This window comes from Ambystoma mexicanum, chromosome 10 (genome assembly GCF_040938575.1).
Source record: "Ambystoma mexicanum isolate Mex_15411 chromosome 10, UKY_AmexF1_1, whole genome shotgun sequence".
Classification (NCBI taxonomy): Eukaryota; Metazoa; Chordata; class Amphibia; order Caudata; family Ambystomatidae; genus Ambystoma; species Ambystoma mexicanum.
In genome coordinates this window covers 1,457,660,148-1,457,683,984 of record NC_090932.1, presented here as the reverse complement: position 1 = coordinate 1,457,683,984, position 23,837 = coordinate 1,457,660,148, and the positions used below count along the sequence as shown (strand labels likewise).

General features: G+C 44.3%; 1 protein-coding gene across 2 annotated transcripts in view; it reads left to right on the top strand.

The window, feature by feature from the left end:
• The window catches only part of SH2B3 (SH2B adaptor protein 3), a 570,764-nt gene that overhangs the window by 534,600 nt on the left and 12,327 nt on the right, over window positions 1–23,837 (top strand). For both annotated transcript variants that reach the window (XM_069619528.1, XM_069619527.1), the window contains 2 exons: window positions 3,751–3,965; window positions 5,229–5,400. In XM_069619528.1, coding sequence (XP_069475629.1) covers window positions 3,751–3,965; window positions 5,229–5,400 — 387 coding nt within the window. The remainder of the gene's footprint in view (window positions 1–3,750; window positions 3,966–5,228; window positions 5,401–23,837) is intronic.

Sequence of the window (23,837 nt, the reverse complement as noted above, 5' to 3'; positions counted from 1 at the left end):
TATAACATCTGTATCATGGTTAGAAGGCCCGGGTCAATACCCTGACTTGCCAGCTTCTTCCATAAACGTGGAAGTTCCACGTTGTCGAAGGCTGCCGAGAGGTCTATAGCTGCAACATACAAATGTGTCGATCCCTTACTGTTAACTTCAGAGAGAAAGGCATGAAGGACTGGCCCGCTCTGCAGGGTTCCCGCACCCTTCCGAACCCCAGTTTGGAGTGGGTGTAGGCAGTTGGTGGCCTCTGCCCAGGACGTCAACTTCTGCAACACCATAGTGGCGAATACCTTGGAGGATGCATCTATCAATGAGATCAGGCGGTAGCTCCCCGGGGATGCCCTATCTCCTTTTTTAAAGATTGGGATCAAAATTGAGCAATCCAAGAATCGAGACACTTGCCATGGCTAGCTATTTGCTCAAACGGGTGTCCCAAGATGTCAGCCCAGAGAAGGAGTATTGTTCTTCAGGATGCTGTTCGTCACCCCGTCTGGGCCACTAGCCTGTGAATTGCTGAGGTTGGAGATAATTAGTTTGAAGTCATCGCTATCAAATTTGGTGTTTCAGACAGGGTTAGGAGATGCTGCCTGTGGTTCTCCTGCAAAATCTTCCCCACCCCTCCTAAACGTACCCTTCTTACCCAGTCTTCTTCTGCCACACCTGTGGTTAGAAGTGGAGACTGCAACCTGTTCTTATATGTAATGTTTTTAACATGCGTTTTTTTTTTATACTAATATTGGCTTATTTCAGAATGTTAAAGTAGATCGCCTGTATTTCCTCAATACCTATATTAAATGAATACATTTGCATATCACAGTTAAATCCAGAAAAATACACAAAAACAAATTGAACAAACTCCACAAATCGCCCTCTTTAGGGGAATTCCTTCTAAAAAACAACTCAAGTTGGTGAAATATGTTAAGATATATAGGTTTGTCAAGTGACCGGATCATCTGATGGAATAATGAACCGTAGCACTTTTGAAATGCCTTATGTGGACTCTTCTTTGGACAAGAAGAAAATCCTATTCCTTCAATTATGTCCCAACATTTATGATTGAAATGCCAGCAGTTAAGAATAATTCAAAACCGTCCGCCCTTCACATTTCTTTGGTAAATATATATAGGATCTGTGCTTGGGAGGATCAGAGGTGAAAAGGTTTAGAATACAAATGTTCTTTCGGAGCATTCATCAGTAGCAATTGTGACAAGGCCAGTAACCTCACCTTGTAAGAGGGCACTGGAAGACCTCTCATATGGGAGTGGGCAGCCTACCAGGGAGCAACCAGAGCCAGCCATAACCCTGAGATGGACGGTGGCAGCACAGAGAGGGCCCTCAGTCTTCTCACCCCTCCACCCCCATGGCACCAGAATGCTTGCATGCAAACCCTCATCTCCTACCATGCCTCTTGAACAGACAGTTTGGCAGTGTTTCTTATTGTGACAGATCAGCAGTAACATGAGAGAAGCAGCATGACCTAGAGAAGAACACAAGTGGTGCAAAAACTGACAAAACTTGCAGAAACCTCCTAAAGATGTTGGACGACCCTCGCATCTCGGAGAAGTGGTGAGTGCCTACTTGAATGGGATAGAGAGATCGAGCTGCAAGAGGAAGCCACCGGCATACGCAGCATTTAGAGATGGCGAGGAAACACTGACAAGAGTTACACAACAATAATCTTCCACTTGCTCCTTTTCAAAGCTTTCCCGTGCTCATTCACGTCCCGGGGCGGGCAGAGCAGCCCAGCTTGGATAAGGAAAGAGAACCAATCACTAGGAAAGGAGGGAAAAGGCAGTGGGAAGTGTGGGTTCACCGGGTGGGGTCAAAGGTGAATGACAACCATGAGACCAGAACGAGAAGAGATTGTTGGAGCAGATGAGGTATTGCTTTAGAATTGAAAGTGGTTCTGCAGTTTGAGTGTGGCGTGCGAGTAGAAGATGGTTTAAAGAGTGTATGTGAAGTGAATGATACTGGGTAAATGGAGGTTGTTTGTGTAGTGTGAGAAAGTGGGAGTGTGTAGAGTGCGCATGGGGGAGTGTGTAGTGAGTGGGCGTGGGGGGAGTGTAGTGAGTGTGCGTGGGGGGAGTGTAGTGAGTGGGCGTGGGGGGAGTGTAGTGAGTGGGCGTGGGGGGAGTGTAGTGTGAGTGGGCATGGGGGTGTGTGTAGTGAGTGGGCGTGGGGGGGAGTGTGTAGTGAGTGGGCGTAGGGGGAGTGTGTAGTGAGTGGGCGTAGGGGGAGTGTGTAGTGAGTGGGCGTGAGGAGAGTAGTAGGGAGGGGGAGTGTAGTAGCAAGGGGGAGTAGTGTTGTAGTAGCAGTGGTGCAGAGGACAGTACTGTTGGGGGGGGCAGAGGAGTGTAGTAGTGGGAGGATGTAGTGGAGTGGGAGGAGTGGTTACAATAAAGGGTGGAGGCAAGGAGTAAAAAGAATTAAACATTGGAGGGAGGAGTAAGTGGAGAGGTAGTAGCAATGGTAGAAGACTAGAGTTGAGTGGGAGCGATTGATCTAGCCTGACAAAGTGCAAGGCACGGTCCAAGTCCATTAGATCATTATTAACGCTTGGCTAGAGTAGGGCAAGTTGGGAAGTCCCTGTGGAGTATCAGCTAGGCAGCCTTCCAGGATAAGAGAAGACCACAGACAGTAGGGGTTACCATTCGGTAGAACTAGCCAGGGGTTATGGACACCTGGGGTATAGAGGACATCCCAAGGGAGATGAGAGGGCGAGATGAAAGAAATCAATAAAAACCTTTGAATTGGCCTTGAGACTCAGAGTGGTTTCTGTTCCATCTGCGACACAATTTTTAATGATAAATGTGGACTTGAAGGTGTTATCATGAGTTGATCACCAAAAGATGGGACCTTCCTGGCTCCAATATGAGGAGATGTAAAAGGAACATGGAATAGCTCTCTTTAGACCAACAGAATTATTCTGTAACATTTGCTATGGATTCAGGGCATTTACCCAATCAGATGTATGAGTCCATTAATGCTTCTGTGTTTATAAAACCTTCTTATTATTAATGGATTATATGGATCTTTCATTTCTTGTTAAGAGCCCAATGGACCAGATTTGTGATGAACTACATTTTTGTTTTAATGTGTTTGCTTAAACTATACACAGCCACCTTCTTGCCCTCGGGGCACCACCGGGCATCATAGGCATTTAAGGCGCTCTATGGGTCCATAGCACCTGTTAGGACCACGGGATGAGGTTTAGAAAGCTGGTATAATACACATCACTCTTTGATTTGAAAGAGAGTGAAAATGGCATAAACGGTGGTTGCAAGTAATGTCTTTTTGGGCCCATATAACAAGTAGATTAGCGGTCTCTATTTCCTGGGGGTAATGCCATGCCCATGTTAATGATATTAATGTTCGCATGGGACTGTTAAATTTTAAGTCTGCATTGGCAGTTGTGAGGAATTGGCTGCACATATAGGTGGTCTATTGACTGTACAAAAATGTCTGAGCATTTGCTCCAGTGGGCGTCCCACTGCTGCTAGCCCTGCAATGTGGTATTCCGTATCATTTACAAGCTCTACCAGAGCCTGCAGATTGGCCAATGACGATGCCACATTAACATTTCTATTATTATAATCCTATTTATGATTGTAAAGTCAGACTGTGGTTCTATTTCTAAACATATTCATGTTGCTTTCTCGGATTGTGGCTGAACAAAGGTGGGCAGGGTGTTTGCCGTCAGTGCATTGCATCCACTCTTTTTCCCTGTCGTTTCATTACTGTTGCTTGTTCTTGAAGGTGCTGTTCAGCTTGGATCATCCGAACCATCGTGCCACAAAACCGACCAGTTCCTCTCCTCCTGTCCATGGTTCCATGGCCCCATTTCGCGATTCAGAGCCGCTCAGCTAGTTCAGTCGCAAGGAGTCGACGGACACGGGATCTTTCTAGTTCGGCAGAGTGAAACCAGGCGAGGGGAGTACGTCCTCACTTTCAATTTCCAATCAAGAGCAAAGGTAGTCCACCCTGTTCATGTCACTGGTGTTATTTAGCTTGGACTGTTCTTCACTGGGTGTCTGAAATAATATTGTCTCAAGATAATGAAATCAAAGTGGGCATGATGGAGTGTTTGGGGATTATGCTTTGTGGGGCTTTTCCTGTTTTCTTTGTTTCCGTTTGGTTAACACTAATAATCGAAGGCACCACTGTTTGATAGAATGCACATTGGTAAAAGGAGATTAGCAAATGAGCCCCATAGATTATCCTCTGGTCCAGGGTGGTTGCAGTTTCTAAATAATATGTTCTCAGGAGCCCTCCAGTAAACATTTTCAGTATGTGTATCCTTCAATTAATGCAGATATGTTTTGGCTGTCTCTCAACACATTCGTTTTTTTGTTAGTTTGGACTATTTTCTAGTCCAATCACAACAAGATGGGCTTTGAAATTAATTGAACATTTTATTGAAAGGTTTGCAGGATGTCTTTGCAGCCAAAACATACATATGCAGCACCATGGCCTTCCTTTTCCTAAAAAGGCAAGTAGTGCCACTGGATATTTTGACACTTGTGAGATCCATCAAGCCCATCATTGCCTGACCCTGTTCATCTTTGTTGGACAAGCCACAGACCACATCGATTTGTTAATTATAAGACTGCCAATTCCATAATTAACTGGAGAAATTGACCCTATCTGGGTGTTCTCCACAGCCAGTAGGTATCTGGTCATTGCATTGATCTAAAAAATGTCCTAGAAAAAAAAAGCATTGAATGCATGTTTTTTAAGGTAAAGGGTTTAGTTTAATTTTAATGGGTTTTAAAGGGTAAAAAGGGAGGTTGGGGGACCCCCCATATCAAATTTAAAAAAAATGCATTCGATGCAATTTTTTTCGGTGCATTTTTTTCGATGCAATGGTCTGTCGATGGTAAGAATTCGATGGAATGACTATAAACCCCGCAGTAATGTATGTTTCTGGGACGTTTTATGGCAGCAGTGTGCTAGAGAGCAGCTTTAGCCGTCTGGGGAACAGAAATGTACCTAAGAAATTGAACAAATGCAGGTGGCTAGAGTCTGACCAGAAGAAATTATAATCGCCATTAACGGATCGTTTGTGCTTGTTTGTGTTCATAGGTGGAACTGTGGGCTTAAGTGAATTTTGGGTAGATTACCTGCCTCATGAAGGGATTCCACCATTAGCAGTGCACGGATCTACGGACGCATTGTTGGGGAGGCGTAGATCTCAAGCCAAACTCATGTTTTTTGCCTGCTCTGCTTCCTTGCAGCACTTGCGGCTCTCCCTGACTGAGAGCGGGTTCTGCCGGGTTCAGCACCTCTGGTTCCAGTCCATTGAAGACATGATCCACTACTTCCATCAGCACGCCATCCCCCTGGAATGCGGGGCGGCATGCGACGTCAAGCTGTCCAGCTACATAGTAGCAGTCGCTCACCCGCAAGGTAGGAACCGGAACTGCAAAAGAGGCAGCTTCTGCATTCTTGTGGATGCTGAGGTCTTGACTGCAACATCTGGGTGGTAAATATTTACAAGAACGCAGACATCCGTTTGTTACAAGCATGTGTTCATATCCTGCTCTGCTTGGACCCGCTTGTTTCCTTTACGTGGTACGCGATGAGCAGATGTCAAACCTGGGATCATTTGTGAATGCTCTTTAATACATGCTAGGGAATGTTTATGGAATTACATTAAAATGGGCTGGAATATCCATAGCACAGGACTTATGTGAAAACAAGTACATCGTTATAGTTGCTTCTTCAAATTCTCATGCGATCACAAACCTACATCGCTTTAAAATGTTCCTTAACACATGGGAGTCTGCCAAGTTCTCCTGCAAGTTATAGCATTCAGAGTTCATAGCAGCTTGCATCTTGCTCACCCTCTCTTGCATTGTGCCCATGTATTCAAGGTCTGGGCTATTAGGTGGCGCTTTAGCACCCTCTATAAGCCAAAACTATTGCATTAGACTTAAAAAAGGCATATGAGGGGCACACAGCGTGTAGGTGTTTGGTTATTTGGCTACCCATGCTAATATCTATGGCCATTCCAACCCAGTTACTGCCCCTCCTCGCTCAAGGCACCTCCTCATGGAAACTGCAAGCTCTCTTTAATAGAGCCTTGCCATCAATCTTTCCACTCGAAGTACCTGCCAGTGTTTTTGCAAAGCAGTCTTCTGAGAGTTAATGTCTTAATTGGAGCTGTAAACCTACTACTGGTGTAATAAACATGTCTTAACCTGGTCGGCCTTCAGCCACTCGATTTATAGGTACTATGTGTTTCACTGAAGTACTGTTAAAAACAAGCATTGTCAAGCCAATAGTTTTGGCTTGTTTATGTATTGGGCATTTGCCAGGCACTGCTATTAGATGCCAATGTGGTCGTTCCATTTTGCACCTGCTGCCATCAATAGCCATTTAGTACCGCTATGGCAGTGCCTGGCAAGTGCCTTTGCCATGCCTACACAAAATCCCAAACTGTTGGCATTGACAGTGCTTGTTCTGTTTGCCATGACTTTCCTGTGTTGGATCTCGGTGATATTACCAACAATTTCTGCATCAGCCGTTGGCACTGAGTATTCTGCTACTTTCCAGACAGCCACTTTTTTTTATAGGGGCGCATTCTGCACTTAACATTTGCGTAATTAAGATCTTTGTGTAGTGTGAATCTAACCACAAAAACGCAACACAGCACTGTACATTTCCAGCTGCAGAGAGCACTGATATATGGTCCAAAAACATCAGGACTCTCCAACCTTGTAAAATGAAAGCTGTTGCCACCTGCTACTCTTTTTTTTCTGGGCAGGGCTGATCATTCTATGGCCATAGTCAGCCAGGCAATTGCTAGTTTCATAATGCCCCATGCGTCAGCTGGAGGTGTACTCTGCAGTGCTACGGTGAAACTAGAAATGGGTGCTAGACCCCCTCCGGCAAACAAGGCTGATCAGGCCTGCATGGGACACTGGGGGCCAAACTGCTTTCACCCAAGAAATCCACACTACATGCCAACAGGGTAACATCCCTGCCTGTACACCTCTTCCCAGGCACTTTCACTTTGGCAAAGAATCCTATTTCAGGAAGAGAAGGCATGACACCGTTGACAGTTTTGTAGAGGATGTTGTGTGTAACAGTTTGACTGGTTTGTTCTGTGCCATTGAAGGCAGGGGACAGTCTTCGCTCACAGAGGGCTGTTTCTTCCTGTAAAAATCAAGCAATCTTGTCCCGCATGCAAACACCTCAGTTCAAGAGTAACCCTAAAAGAAGATTCTGTGCTTTCCACACCACTCACCTGCTGAACATTGCATCAAGACCCCCACTTTGCATCATGTACCCCAGCAGGATGCCTCACCCTTTTCTCACAGTGCAAGGCACCCGCACACAATCAATAAAGCGGACTGGAATGGAGAAAGTAGAGCCTGTACATTAACTCCATGTTCTGTTCTCCTTGCAGCCCACACCTGTGCCCTGTGCCTCCTCACAGCACGGATCAGGTGCTGCTCTACCTGCAGTGGGTCCGAAAAGCCGATCACACCTGGGAGTTTCACTTTATCCAATCTCACAATATCATCTCCACCATCCGAGCCGCTTGCTTCAAACCCCTAGTATTCCTTGCTCATACTTTGCTCCCTCTCCATCCTACAATGCAATGCCTGCTCACCCTACTTGCTCTTTCCAAGCACATCTGGCACACCGCAGTACACATCCTGTAAAGCCACATCTAGCCAAGCTCAACACTGCCACTGTCTGCGATCGCCTCTTTCCAGTGTTCCCCGCTACAAGTGCCGACCTGACCCTTGTCTGAGAAACCAGGTGAATGCATCAATTTAAGGTGATGGTAAACGGAGCATCTCGCAACCTACACCTAACAGGAAAGCTTACCTGCCCCACCCTCAGGACCCCTCCCCTTTATAGGCCACTGGTCACCGGACAGAATCGAAACATTCCAGATCATACTGCTAGGCTTTTCGGCACACGTATGCCAACTCCCACCAAAACAAGGAACCCATTGCTCTTGCTGTTGTCCATAGTTGAGGGCACTCTTAGTTTTAGAGGCTAAGGTTAGAGGGAAATGGGGGCCAGGAGCTCATCTCAGTAGCATTACAAACAATGCAGTTAACACGCTTTAGTTTTACAGGGTACAGCTGAGTCTCAAGAGCTTATTGGAAGAGACCCTTTTGAAGTGGACTAGCAGTTTTGGCCAGGCTGCAGCTTTTGGGACAGGCTTGGGCTAATGCATACAAGGGTTGTGCCTATCACAGCCATTTCCTGGCAGTGGAACCCATCTTTGTTTGGATCATAACCTGCTTTACTAATAAAATAAGTTGTTGCTGTTGTTCATAGAGGCACTGTTGCACTTTTACCAAAACAAAGAGCAAAATAGATGCGTGTGGTCAATTCAGTTACAGGCCCAAAGCTAATTGGACCCGTTTCTCAATCTGCAATTCTGGTTGTATGGTGAGTTGTATCATTACCAAGACTTTCATCCTGAACCAGGGACCGACAGTGATGAAGATTTGAGATGGCCGGCTATCCATGGTGATGCTGATCGGGTCCTCTGCTGCAATTTGATCACCCCCAGGCAGCTCCCCAAAATAAGCAGAGTAGATGAAGATAACGACTGTGTGCAGCAATGTTTTTCTCTCCGATGGGAAATGGAGCATACCAAATAGGCAATGAAGGTTCCTCATTCCTCTCGTAGGCCTGCTTCATGAAGATCTGGCGTATGACTTTCGAACTGGTGCCAACCCTACTTGGTCATATTCCTCTGGTGCCAACCCTACTTCTTTATATTCCTCTGGTGCCGACCCTACTTGTTTATATTCGTCTGTCTGATGGGAGCATCTCTCAGTGGCAGCAGCAGAACTGGTTGCAGTTGCACAAAGCTGAATCAAAGGCAACGTAACAAATCATTTTGGAGAAACCATTAATAAAGTAACAAATCTTTTTTCTGGCCACCTACAAAATGTTTTGACAAATTGCAGAGATGTAGTTGGCCGCAGTATAGAGAACCAGATCTGATCTTGACCGTGGTATGGATTATGTAGGCTGCCTAGATCAAGGCAGGTGTTTTTGAGAAATATGCTTGGTCAACAAAATGTGTTCATGAATAAGCCAATATTGTTTTATTTCGATTCATTTACGGTTTACCCATGCAGAACTGTGTAATGCCCCCTGATTCTACTCTGCACGTGGCAGGGACCCACACCACTCTAGAACGCTATTCTATGGGGTTTTTTGGTTCCACATTGCGTTTTTCAATGCATGGGCGATGTGCTTGTTTTTCTAAGGCTGGTTCTTTCCCCCTTGCATAAAAGCTTGGCATTATAGTCCCAGTGATGGCCTGAGGCGATCGATTTGCTTGAGCATACTACAGGAGCGTGCAAACGCCCTCATTGACTTATTCAAATGAATCGCCGCCCTCACCTTTGCAAGGTGTTCGTATCGGGCAGTGTTCATGATACTGGATTTGCTGGAAGAGTTTTGAATAAGAACTGGTGCTCCCGACGATGCCAATCTTGCATCCCGTGCTTTGGAACATCTCCAAAAAGCAACCGGAAGACCAACACAAAGCCCGCCCACCACTTATCTAAACAGATTTGCGTTTGCTTATTCTAAATCAATATTGCCTATTCATGACATCAAATTGCAAATGCCGAAATCAATTTTGCATTCACAAATAAGGAGAACTTTATTAAGCATTTTATTGTTCATGAGCAGTGAGGACTTGGATTTATAAAATTAGTTTTTCCTTTCAATTAAGGACTATTCCTTCATAATGCGCAATACGCCATTCAAGTGATGGCAGCTATATGTGTTAGACTATTTTAAGTTAGGCTGGCATATTGTTTTGAGTGTGTGATCTGGCGCAGGATTCTAGTTCGACCATGTCATTTCATTTAATTTCAAATGGAATTGGATTTTTTTTTGTTTGCAAATATTTAACAGCTACCCGGTCTATCCTCCGAGCAAATCGTGTTCCACAATTTCACCGTGTGGTCCTGGTGTGGCACGGGTATTAGAGTTTAAAATATTTAGCAGACTCTGGTGGAAAGTCTTAAGGAGCTAGAAAATGCATGTGAAAGCTATTTTAGACTTTAAAATGATCATGTAGGCCTCTAGTTGAGTTACAAACCAAAAAACGAATCTGCCAACTATGAACTGGTTCCCTGGAAATAGGGTGAGCAGCGACTTTCACAGTGGTTCCTGGAACTGCAGGCCCCATCGCTGGAGGCAGAGCCCACTGCTGGTCCACAATGACCATGGGCTCAGGAATGCATGCATAAATCAAGAGCAGGGGACTCCTATGGTATCCCACATCCTTCGGAGAGCAATACGCAATATTGATGGTGGTGCTTCTTGCTATTGCAGGGTTAAACTACACTTGGAGATCTATCTTTTGGAACACAGAAGAACACTAACAAAAAGTATACATTTTCCAAAAAAAGCCATTTTCAGACGAGGAAAACGTACTATTTGGACAGAGCTGAAACTTCAACTCCGCCATTTTCAAGGGGTAACAGCCTGAGATTTTTTTATGTTTACTAGTACAATGATGCAGGTAATTGTTTCTGAAAGTGAGATCTGCTCATCAGATCCCACTTTTCCAATGCTGCATACAGAAAAGCATCATGCGCACATGTACCTTGCATCTCCACAGAGCCCTGGCAATATTCTCAAATACCTTAAGTGTCTTTGGAATCCTTGGTTCCCATCCACAAGCTTCAACCTTTTCAAGTTCCAAACACCACAAAAGAAATATAACGGTTCCTTTTGAAGCTTCTCAGAGTTCCCTTCCCCAAGCTTCATTCAAAACAATAAGTCAGGCCTTTCAGGGTTCCCTTCCCCAAGCTTAGGCCCCTTTCAATTGTCCAAGTTCAATACACCACAAAAGAAATATGTTATTTTTTAAGCTTATCAGGGTTCCATTCACCAAGCTTTAATTCTTTCAACAGTAAAAAGCAATACATCTCCAACTTGGTCAGGCCTCTCAGGGTTCCCTTCCCCAAGCTTAGGCCCCTTTTTGGTTTCAAACAAAGTTCTACTTGTCAGGATGTATCATTCCTTTTATACACAGTTTTTTCACACACACTTCACTTATGGGGTACAATCAGAGACTTGCTAATACACCTGGTTCTTTGCTCCTCCTAGGCGTGACCACTCTGATCTGTACCCCTATCTCTTTATTCCTTAACTCTTCCTTTTTAAAACTTTCACCTTTAGGTGCTTCCTGCACCCCTTGTTTTCTTTTTTGTTTCTGCCTCACGCACACTTGCACCTTCCCTTTGCTGTTATTTTTGTTCCACTGTGCACACTTGCACTTTCCTTTGCTTTCTTATTATGCATCTTGCGCACCTCACCTACTTTCTCTTCCCTTAACTTGCATCCTTGCACCTGTACGTTTCTTTCTCATGCTTCCCGCATGCTTGACATACTGTCCTTTCTTTATCGTGCACGCTTTGCACTTTTCAAATGCCTTTTTGCTGCTCCGCTAGCGCAACTTCCTTCTTTATATTTCTCTTCTGCTTATTTTTCACGCTTTGTCCTTTGTACACTTTATCTATCTTACCACTCTGTTCCGCTTTAAAACTGCATCTTTCTCCTTCTCCGCTTCAGTCAAACGCACACTCTCTCACCCACTGGGCAGCTTCACGTTGACAATCGCTTCCTCTGGATACACTGGGGTTGAGGTCAGTGTCTCATTACCTGCCCCTCAGGCTTCCTTGGGACCAGCACACGTCCAAAGGGAACGAGCAGTTTACCAAACGCCACCAGCAGGATACAGGCTGCCTTACTCCGGCTCCTTGGAGGCACGGCTCCCTAGCAACACTGCAGCCCCTCGCAAACATCTGGCCAGTGTCTGAGCACGCCGCTCTCCTCCAGGCTTTAACTCCTGCTGCTCTATGCTCCTTGGCTTCTATGGTCCAGACAGCATCCCCAGCTCGCTCTCCCCCTTGTGAAAAACCACACTTTTTACAGTTAAAACAAAAATAGTCAAGTGGACTCAGGTGAGAGTGGTCATTCTTAATTGCCTGACCCTGCCTGGCTCTATTAATGGGACGACTTGAGCTTTCTATAGTAGGTTTCCCTTCCTTTCCCCATGTTATTTCTATGGGTAATCTTCACTGCTCACAGTTGCCTCTTTCCCGTCCCAGTATTAGTTGGAAATAGGAGGGGTGATAGAAGGGTTTTGGAGGATAGATGTATTGCCCGCTACTCTATCAGGTAACTGACAATGCACATGGGGAAATCCTTTAGCCTGGTTTTACCTCAAGGGGATGGTTGCCCCCTTCAATATTCCTGATTGTTGATTATACAAACATGATCTTTGATGGCAATCCCTGTGATTTAAATTGGTAGAGGATGAATGGATATTAATATCAGACTCCTACCTTTGTTTTAGTTGGCTTTTCTTCCTTCCCCACCATGGGCATTTAACTCTTTCCTTCCACCCCTTTGGGTCATTGGTGACAGGATTGGAATTGGGGAAAATTAGACCTGGATCAGGGTGACGGGAATCAGTGTATCCTATGAAGGCAGCCGGGACTTCCTCTTCCTCCTCCTCTGTCACCCTGTCAGAATACTGTGTCTCGCCTGGGGTATACCCACAAAGGCAACCCCGGTTACCCTACCCAGGTGATCCTCCTTCGCTTGTTCATGTCCCTCGTTCACCCCCAGGGTTGGGATCCAAGAACAATGGCCCTCACCTGGCCACCTGAATAGAGGACTCTTTGGGTCTTAATCGGAGAATACCCCTAGGTTTCTCGCAATATTCAATAACTTAACATTTTGATGCTGAACTCGTGGCTTGGCCACCCGTGTCTACAAACCCAGCATGCCCTTTTTCTAGTCTACTTTGTGTTTTCCCTTACAGGGGTGGGCAGAGGTGCTTTCATTAGTTGTGTTTTATAGACCCTTTCTCTTTATAGACCTCGTTGATGTTGTATGTATTATGTAATTTGTAAAGCATAACCTAAACTGAATTTTCTGGTCCCTTTTCGTATCCCCTTGTTTGTCTCCTTATTGTTCTTACTCTGAACTTAATTAGCACTGGTGTGTGAATAAATCACACAATTTAATGTGAACACCGGCTTTTTGCCTTTTTTTTCTCTTTTGACTCTTGGTGGCAGCAAGCGTGATATCTTTATAAATACATGCAATTAGTTTGAAATAATACTCTACTAAATGTATAAGTATTTATGCAGCGGGGGCTATATATTTTGTTTGATGATTACATGACCCCCCCCCGCCCCTCCATCACCACCACTGCAAACAGGGGTGGCCTTCTTTGTTTTTTGCATGCCCTAATAAAATACATTTTGTAACGCATATAATGAATTTCATTGGCTAGGATGGTCCCAGCACTGATCTGATGTCATCACTTCAAATGGATGTATCCTGCGGATTTGCACTGCTGGTGTCTGGAGGGGATCCTCTTTGCACTCATACATCCCTTACCCTCCCAAATAAACATCTGGTAAAGTTTTTCTAGACCACAAAGGAAAAGTAATATTTAAAGCCTTTAGCTGGTAAATGAAAAAATATTTCTAAAGCAAAAGATGCTTTAGAAGGTCACCATACCTCCCTATTGACCTGAGGAAAGCGTGGGCTTCCTACTCTGGGCTGAAATGAGAAAGCAATTTAATTGAGGGAGATATGCTATATGCCATATTCCTTTTGCGTCTATACAATTTAATAACATAGTGATACCCCCCCACGTTCAAGGGCAGGCAGGGCTGCCAACTTCTTTGTCCATGCCCAAATGCAGGGGTTATCACAACTACAATTTACTCGCATGGAATTTTTACATTTGTTTTAAGGGAACTTGCTTGATGCGTTTTGCACATGTTCAATTTCCCTTAAAAAAGCAAATGAAGATGGCTGCAATAGAAAGCAGAAAAAGGAGTAAGTCCATTTTTTATTTCTATGGCAACAGTGAAATTGCGTGAGGAGGCAACCTGGAGCAGAAGGCTGCTGAGGTAAATTGTGGGTGAAGTGCAGGTTTTGGGATTGGCTAGACTGGCGGGGTGGGCTTCAGGATGGTAGAGTCTGGGGGAGCGGGATTGGCTAGACTGGCGGGGTGAGCTTCAGGATGGTAGAGTCTGGGGAGCGAGATTGGCTAGACTGGCGGGGTGGGCTTCAGGATGGTAGAGTCTGGGGGAGCAGTGAGTAAAAGAAAAAACAAACTTGGGTGAGGGACACTGAAGTCCAGGAGAGAACGCAAGCTGTGATTATGGTTTCATGCTCAAGTTCCAGGCCCTCAGATTTGTCGGAGCCCCTCCCTCGGATGCTTATGGGTGTTCTTGCCCAGTTTAATAGTACTCCCTTTATCGACCTTTGAAGGGTGAAGTTCTGAAACCCTTTACCCCCATCCCTGCCGGGATGCAAACCTGTGTAAAGCAGACTAAACAAAAATGTCTGGGTGAGTGATTCACTTGTGGCGATGTCTTGCTAGCTTTCTTATAGAGCTTTAGAAAAGAAGCCCCATAAATGAGCCCCCATAACCCGTTGTATTCAATTCCTCCAGTTCATCTAACGCCCAATATGCCAGGTATGTATAGGGCACAAAGCTGTGTTAAATACCCTCGGAATCGTTCTTTACTTATCTTGGCATTGAGCCATAAAACAAGCCGGTGTCACATAAAATAGGATGGGACATTCCACCCTCTGCCCCTGCATCCTAAGAGGAATAGCGCCCATCTATGGCTCGGCCCAAAACCTGATCCACACATTTATGTAATCAGCCTAATAATAAGATTAGGGTGGCCGTGGCCTCCAAGTAGTGCACGTTCTAACAACTGTACACATGATAGCATTGGTACTGTGGAGGGGAAATTGCAAACACCCCTGTGATGTCACTGAAGCCTGCAGCCTGGCTGGCTCTGCATCTTAGCGCAAAGGCCTTCCTGTTTTAACAAATAGAACTAGGGGCAACACAATCAAATAATCCCCAATCGAGCCCTGCGTCGTAATAATTGGTTGCACCTGCCATCCTTATCTGTATAAGCAAACGAAATGGTCAATTTTATGGAAAGCCTAATCTTTTTCCTTTTTTTTTTTGCTGCCCTGTTTTCACAATGTTCAAGAGAGGACCTGTGGCGGCAAGTGTATTCCTAATTAGTGTTGAAATACAGCTCTGTTTTTAAGATTGTGAAATAGATTATGACTCCAAACAATGGGCAAGCGAGAAGTAAAAGTTGCTTACCAGCTAGTCCTCATTATGTATTTTTTAAATTAGAAATATTAGAAATGTTAATGTAATAATTTTATGAACACATCATCGAATGAAGTGTTTGTGATCAACGGCTTAAGCCAAAGAAGGCTTTAAAAAAAAAAAAGTTTTTGTGCTTTGAAAGTGAAGGAGGTTTAATGTGGGCGCTTGTGGTTCTTTTAAAGTTAATTTCAGTGTTCATGCATAATCGACCATCCAGTCCAGACTTATCAATCCCTAAACATGTGTGTTGAGTGTTTCAGCCTTTATATATTCACTTTCCTTTACCAGGACAATGCATCCTAAGCAAGTATCACAGAAAAAGGAGGCAGCTGGACATACTAATGAATCATTTTATCTGACGTCTGGCAGTGGGTCCATCAATGCTATTGATGGACCCAATAATACTGATATGGACCAATCGATGAGTAAAAATATGACCAATGTAAAAATGCCGGTCTTGTTTCTACTAAACGGAAAATAATAGTGAGACCTGAACTGACTACTGTGCATTCATAGTCATGGAAGCCACATCTCCAAAAGAAAGATTAAGAATTTAGACCAATTCCAGTTCAGAGGGTGCGTAATACATGTTCAGTTAAGTCTAAGAGATGTCTCAGTAGAGCGCATTGCGTGCAAGACTGTCTGTAGAGGTTAATGGTCTTGAACAGTTAAAAAACGTCCTTTTCACATTTTTGGGGAGTTTTAGACGGGCAAGATTTGCCAGTGGATGGCAGCTCTTCAGCAGATGCCTTCCGACGCATGGGAGAACAGTAATTCAGTTTCACAGGAACACGTGATGTGCGAATAAGGCTGTTGGGGGTACAAACAGGAAGTGAATTACGAAAATGGCGTGGGTCAAGCACGACAAGGATAGGTGTGTGAAAACAAAGGCCTACTCGATTCACGTTGGAGCAGCATGGCTGGTTCCTAGGCAAGAATAGACTGCTGCCAAGGGCATCAACAATGGCCACACATGTGCCCCTACAAACCCACACGTTGCTGTCACCAGAATAGGTGGCATAGGAAGTTAGCAAAAACGTTCTTGCACCAGCCCCGAGACACTGGCAGACTAGTTGGGTGGGCCAATCCTTGGAGTAAATATTAAGAATCCCAGTCTACATCCAATCAGCTGTTTACTGGAGTAGGGTGTCCTTCCGGCCAACCACCCGTCCTATTTGTGTTGCTTAAACACTCTTGCAGGTTCCCTGGCAATATGTTGAGATTAGGCCAGCTCCGTTGCTGTGTAAATAAGGTGGCCGTCCACACTATTGAATTTGGCTGGTGTTGTCATTTTTTTAATGTTTCTGGCCTTTGTGTAGTGCTCTGTTGCCATTTGCAATGCCTCCGTGGTGCTCTGGCAGATCTGGAAGGGCGGTGGGGAGTTGGTTTGTGGGTAAAGAGGGGACACTACAGGATAACAATGCTGTTGTGTTGATGTGTGCAGTTCAGAAAGTGCCCACGTTCTGTGCAGGGGGTCTCTTTCTCAGTGGTTCTTGTTGGGATATTTTTAGTTGTTTCCAGAGGGGGGAGCCTGGTGCCCATCGATGGGTTTGTCCCGACTGTGATTATAGAAGTTGTCAGGAGAGGTATAGCATTCTTAATTCAAACATTTATTTCGGGAAACAAATCCCATACAAGTACATATGTAATGCTGGATACATGATTTTATATGCATTTTATGTAGCATCGAGTTGTATCTTCCACACATTCTGCAAAAAATGTATACATATTCACAAACTTGAACGAAGGAACCAAAGACCAAGGGAATTCATTTTAAGTCAGGATTCTAAGTTTTAATGTGGTTTTCAGAAACGTCATAAGGGCCCAAGCCATTGCCCGGGTATTATCCCACATAAGAAAAACAAAGGGTGGGGCTGCACAGACGAAATGTAGCATTTCCTAGGCATAGAATGTTTTGGGCAAAATAACAAGAGATGGAAAATTCCCAAAGTAGTCGGACAGAATAGAGAAAACCTCTCCTCCAATACTGCCAAACCCCACACGATGAAATTAAAGTTTAAACTGTTAATAAATGCGCTTGTTATTACAAAACGGTGGTGTATATATGGTGGAAAAACCTAAATAAGCAACCATACACCGTGACTGATACCGTCTCAATATGTCTGTTAGTTTGCAAGACCGCTTCTACCTGAAATCTTTCAGAAATGCATTGATTAGAAAGCACTCCTTTCAAACATGACTTTGTACTTTTACCTGGTGGTAACCTAAGACCATCTGCGATGGAAGTACAGAGCTTAGCAAGATCCTTCTCCAGTGCTCTTAATCAAGGTATGTCAACAGCCCGATCACTAGATCAAACCTTTGTCGAGATTTGGTTTGCATAGCAGAAAGTTGGTACACAAGACAAAGCATCCTCAATATAGGACAAATTACATTTTCTCTAAACCTTATAATTAGCAACTGATTGAGGTAGGCCTAGAACTCTTTTACAAACCATTTTCACATATAAACAAATTAATCAAAAAGCAATTACCCCAATTTATCACATGTAAATCAATGTATCAACCCATTAAGACCTTCCAAGTCCGAAAGAGTCCTCATGGTTTCCAGAGTATGCTGTGGAAAAAAAGACACTGCTGATAAAATCAATGAAAAACATTTCCCACTCAAAAGTTTCCACCACTCCGCCGCGGTCAAAGTACTTGCTTTACTCAAGAAACCTGCAAAGAACCTGGTTCTTTTGTCTGTAAAAGATTTGCAAAACAGTAAGTGCCTGTTGGTTTTCACAGATCCTATTTGGGTACAGAAGCGACGTTGTGCATTTCCCAGTCCTTTACCCAACCTCACAGCCAAGACCTCACTAGAGGGGAAAAGGTAAACCTTAGCCTCATGAAATGGGCTCTGTAATAGCTATTTGGAAATTTGATAAGATACTTATGAAGAGTACCCACTGCCCTTGCTGCATACTTTAAATTATAGAAGAGTTCAAAGTCGTTTGCCTCTTCCAAGGTCTCTATCCAGTCAACTCTCCACAGGTTCTTTTTTACTTTATTTGGGTTTAATCTCAGGGTAGCAAGACAACGCAGAGCAACACAGGTTCGATCCCCGGATCCGTGCTTTCGAAACATCCTGAGTATTAAGCGTGTTATAAATTACCAATAACAATCTTCCATACTGGCAGAAGCCTTTTCCAGTAACTCCCCACAATAAAGTTCCCATTTAAAAAGAGCTTTATCCCTACATGATGATATTCCAATATACGCTACCTGAACAGAAACAGACTTCCACTCCCTCTAAGGAAATCAACCCCAGTTCCCATCTAATCACCTGGATTGGGGTTGCTCTCGACATCACCAACACTCTTTTCCGAAAAAGGCCCTCGGCTATGGGCCATATTGATTTGTGGATAAAAAAGGGACTTCAACTTCAATTTATTAAAGTCAACCAGCCGTCTGATCGTGAAACGGCTGAATCGCCTATTAAGAAACCCTGGTTTGAGCAGCTAACATATTAGCCCTGATCTTTATTAACGCTTCAGTTTTGGCTTCGACCACACTTGAATTTAAACAAACACCCAGGTATTGGAATGATTAGACTAATTCCATCCTTGTCAAACTCAGACACCACTGAAACCACCCTCTAGCTCCCAATTGTGCTTTCTCCAGGGTCAATATCTTTATTGCATGCCCACTCTATTTAACCTCACTTTCAGGCTAGTTCCTGCGTGTAGTGCCCGTAGTTATTCCGCCAGGTCCCTGGGACAGCTCCATTTCTCCAATTTGTCCCACAACCTATGTACTCACACTATCGAGGCCCTGTATGTCTTTCCCCTTCCTTTAAATTCCCTGCCCTTCACATTAATCGGGGCAATATTAGGGCTGGTTCCCAAGCCTTTAACAAGACAAGTCTGAAATGGGTCCAGCCAGGTGGTCAGCTCTTTCCGCCCATTCATTCAGTCTCTTCAGTAGGAAAGTGCCATACATCTTTCCCATGACATCCAGATTAGTAATAGGGCAATATTTGTTTTGATCGTCCCTACGGCTCCTCAGGACGATAGTGGCCCATATCCATGAGTCAGGGATGGAGTGATCGCGCGCAGTCTGCCCAAACACTACCTGTAGGGGGGCAGCCCACATCTCTGGCTCCTGCCTAAGCATTACCTCTGTGAGCCCATCGGGGCTAGAGGCACGGGATGTGTTTGCCCTTTTGATTAATTCCACTATGTCATCAGTGGTTTGCAGAACCGTCCAAAGCACATACGTTTCCCATACAAACAGCTTGCTCCAAAACAGTTTGAGCAGAATAAAGATTTTTAAAATGATGCACCCAAGAGGACTCGGGTACCCCATTTACCTGCAGGCATCCTGAGTCATATGGGTGGACTTAATTAACCCCCGGATTTCCACTGTATTTTTCTTGCTAGTGGCCCTCTACATATTCTCCGCGTTTTGTTGAAACATTGAGGATTTGCATCCCCAAAGCCAGTATTTGTTGCCAATTTTCAACTTAATGATTACAGATGCTGATTGGTCTGTACCAAACAGTTTGACCCTCCTAATGGCCATTTTTACTCACTTCTTTTCCCAACCATCTTTTCGTCATATTTATGACGATGTTCCACCAAGGTAGTCAAGCGGCCATGCTTTTTGGCCATAAAGGACTTCAGGATCACAAATTAGTCGGGGACTGAGAAAGAGCTCCACTATCCAGGTTTGCCCTTGTTGTATATTGGGCGACCAAAGACTCTACATTCTTTCTGGGAATTCTTAATACACATCCTCCATTCACCGATTCTACAGTCAGAACCATCGTGCCTCAACCCTCTTTACCCACTCCCACCACTGCAGTTTCAACAAGTTATGATCACTCGCTGAAGACCCCACCACCTCAAGATCTTTCACCCTTTGGAATAAATCACAGAAAACAAACGCGTAATCAATCTTGGCCACTTGTGTACCTCTAGACCATGTGGGCTTACATGGGGTATCACCCGCAAAATAACCACTGACAAGATGAAAATCCATTGAGCCCATTAGACCATGCCAACCCCCCTTTTTTTTTAGAGTGGAACAGATTTATTCTATCGACTCGATTTATGAACCACGAATCATTCAAACAAATGTTATTCAAGTCCCCACAAATTATAATGGACCCCTCCTCCATGTCAGCAATACTTCATCGATGAGGTTGGAGGCCCTCTCAATGAACTCCTCAGTGACCATTTCAGTCAGGTTCCCATAAAGGTTTATTACAGACAAGTTTTCCCTCCCTCCCAAACCGGTGGCCATGATTTTTCCAATATAAGGTCACCACCTGCATTTTTGAATTAGGGTTATCAACACTTTTTGGTTCTAGCCCAATTCAGTTTCTCACTGCAAATATTAAACCTGAAGACAGTCCCCGTTTTCATGCACATGAGGCAGGATTTAATATCACGGTAAATCCATCAAAGTTAAGCTTACTACAGAGCCATGTCTCCTGGAAGCAAATAGTGGCACAATCGCACAAATTAACAGCAACCTTTTTAAAGAAAGGGGAAAAACACCTAGTTTTCCAAGAGCCACAGATAAGAGCCTCAAGCCTCCCTTGCATATTTGTAGTCAGTTGCCCCTTGGGAGGCCAAAACCCTTGAGCTTGTGAAGGAACATCCGAAAAGATCTTCTTAGGAATTGCAACCATTCTTATAGCTGAAGGGCCACCATTTGTCGTAACCATCATTCTCAAGATCTGTTTCGGGTCGATAGGAGGATCATCAATGGGAAGTGGCCCCTTAAGGTTACTCTGCCCCAAAGCCTGGCTCCTCCACCTCTAATGTTACTGGTGGCCTGTCCGTCCCCTTTTGAAGCTTCTTTGTCAATAAACAGTTTTGGCACTAAAAAGATATTATCTCCCAAAACCTCCTGAATTCCAGAACAAACATCTGTTAGAGTTAAAGTCATAGCCCAACAGGCAAACGCTCCAGTTTGCTAATGAGGACGGAATGTGCAAAAAGACAGCATCCATACGAACCTCGTCAATAAATACAATCACTTGCAAATCCTCTGAGAGAATTTGACAGAGGCTCTGCATGCAGTTAAAGAGTGCCAAGACCTTTCTTCTGTTCAAAAATAGACTTTCGCTGCAGTGCATCAGTCTATCCAAATGCAAATAAAGAAACTCATCTCTTCGGTTAAGTGGCACATTCCCTCGTTGACCCCCGCTTGTCAGTGTTAGGCCTCTGCTTCTGACCCTCTTTCAAGTTCATCTTATTTTCTTCAACCGACATTTCCCCTACAGTCCTCCTTTGTTAGAGAAACCATCTACTTTGTTAGAGAAACCATCTACTTTGTTAGAGAAACCATCTGCCACACCCAAGAATGTGACTTGCTTACCATCAGGCCCAGTTAGGGCTCTAAAAGGCCCGAAAGCCAGAGGGCGCCCACTTCCCGGTGCAAGAGCAGTATTGACTGCATCAAGGTTTTGGCTTGCCAGGAATCTTAAGTGGGCCACCACACATTTTTCGGCCAGGCTATGAAACCTTACGTCCATGACTTTGCAGGAAGGAAGCAAAATGGGAGACTCCGGAGACACAGAATCTGCCCCAATCATTTGTTGCTTTCAGCCACCACCTCATATCCGGTTGAGTAAACCGACCACTTTAAAATCAAATTCTGGACTGCGGCTTCCCCAGCTGGTTCTGCCTCCATCAAGTCTATGTCCAAAGCCCCTGGAACCTATTATTTGGGTGTCTCAAACCTTTCCCTATATGGCCAGGTTTAACTGATGGAATGGAGAGATTTTTAAGAAATCGTCTTGTCATTTGATATGACCAATGGATTGACATTTTGATTTTTTGTCTTCAGAGTTTGTCTAACCCAGCCCATCTTTCTTCTGCCAAAAATCGGGTAGGATTTTGAAACCTCCTGAGACAGCTCCACCTCTTCAACCTCTGTCTCAAAAACAAATTGCGTCATGGATGACTTGCTGATATGTCAGGGACCACCCGCTGAGGGCCCATCAAAGGTTGGTCCTCGTCCTGCCACACATCAGTACTTACGCAGAATCATTCTGTGGAATAACAGACTGGGCCGTCTGGTTTAGTTAATTCCAAATCCACTACTTTGTTAGGCAAAGAGGGGTTATTTGCACAATGAGGGATGATCTGCATAACAATCCAGGAGATGCAACCCATACAAGGCCTTGAGAAGAGACCTCTATCCCTCCTTTAAATAGTACAACAGTTTATTTTACAGCCAAAGGGCCATTTTCCTTGTGGGCTGTGATATTTTTGTATTTGTATTTTGTCTTTTATAGAGCACCTTAAATGGAGGCGCTGAACATTAAAACTGAACACGGTGCCATACAATTCAGTAGGCAGTTAAATCCAGATAACAATCACTCAGGGGTGTTGAAGTAGTTATGTTTTTAGAGAACCACGGAAAAGAGAATAGACAGTGATGGACCAAAGAGTAAGTGGGAGAGCATTCAAGTTGAGAGGAGCGAGGAGAAAGAAGCTCGAATGATCGGAAACGGGTCTGAACACAAGGGGGGCGAGCAAACACGACTCTAAAATAGGAAGATGACCGGAGAGGGCGAGAATGAATATAGAAAGATATGTTAGGAGCGAGACCGTAGAGTGATTTGAAAACAAGGCCAAGAAAGTTAAATTTGCTTTGAGAGTGAAAGGGCAGCCAACCAAGTGTAACGAGAGAAGAGGAGATAGAGTCCTGATCGGGAAGAAGACACAATAGATGAATAGAAGAGTTGAAGACCTATCCTAAAAGGGCAAGGTGGGGTATGGGGAGACCAAACAGACTGGTAGAACTATTGAAAAGTCGGGGAAAAGAGTAGTGAGGAAATTAAGTGTAGATGCTTGGAAGGTGAGAAACTGACAAGCTTTGCAGATGTTGTGAAGATGAAAGCGACAGGAACGAGAGATAAGGGGATATGAGAAAAGGAAAGATTTGAGTCAAAGTGGAGACCAAGTTTACGAGCTGTAGTTGAAATTGGGAGCTTAGAAGGGTGGGAAGGATATAAAAGGTGGTGGAAGATGAGGAGGATGAGTGTTGGCAGGGAAGAACAGTACCTCCGTCTTCCCTAGATTAAGGGTGAGAAAATGAGAAGACATCCAGGATTTAATAGCAATGAGAGAGACTGTGAGAGTGTGGTGAATATCCGGGGAGAAGGAAGAAAAGGATAGGAATAGTTGGGTGTCATCTGCATAGAAATGATGTGATGAGTCAAAGGAAGAGATGATAGCAGCAAGTTGTGATCTGTATAAAGAAAAGAGAAAGGGGCCTAGAACTTACCTTTAAGGCACCCCGTGATTGAGCGAGAAAGACAGAGGTCTTGTATGCCCAAGAGACAGAGAAAGTACAGTTAGTCAAATAGGAGTTGAACCAGGACAGAACAGGACCTTTGAGACCCAAATGAAGAAAGTGACACAAGGAGTAGGGAGTGATCCAGTGTCGAATGCAGCAGATAAATCAAGAAGGATAAGAAAAGAGGAGGGTTTAGAGTAACAAGCTGAAAGAAGAGAATTTAGCACAGAGATCAAGGCAGTTTCTGTGGAGAGAAGAGGACGAAAACCAGACTGAAATTGAGGAAGAAGAGAAGAATTGGTGACAAATAAGGAGAGCTGGGAATAAACAAGACGTTCTAAATGTTTTGAAGGGTATGATACAAGAGAAATAGGATGGAAATTAGAAACAATCAAGGGATTAGCTGTGGG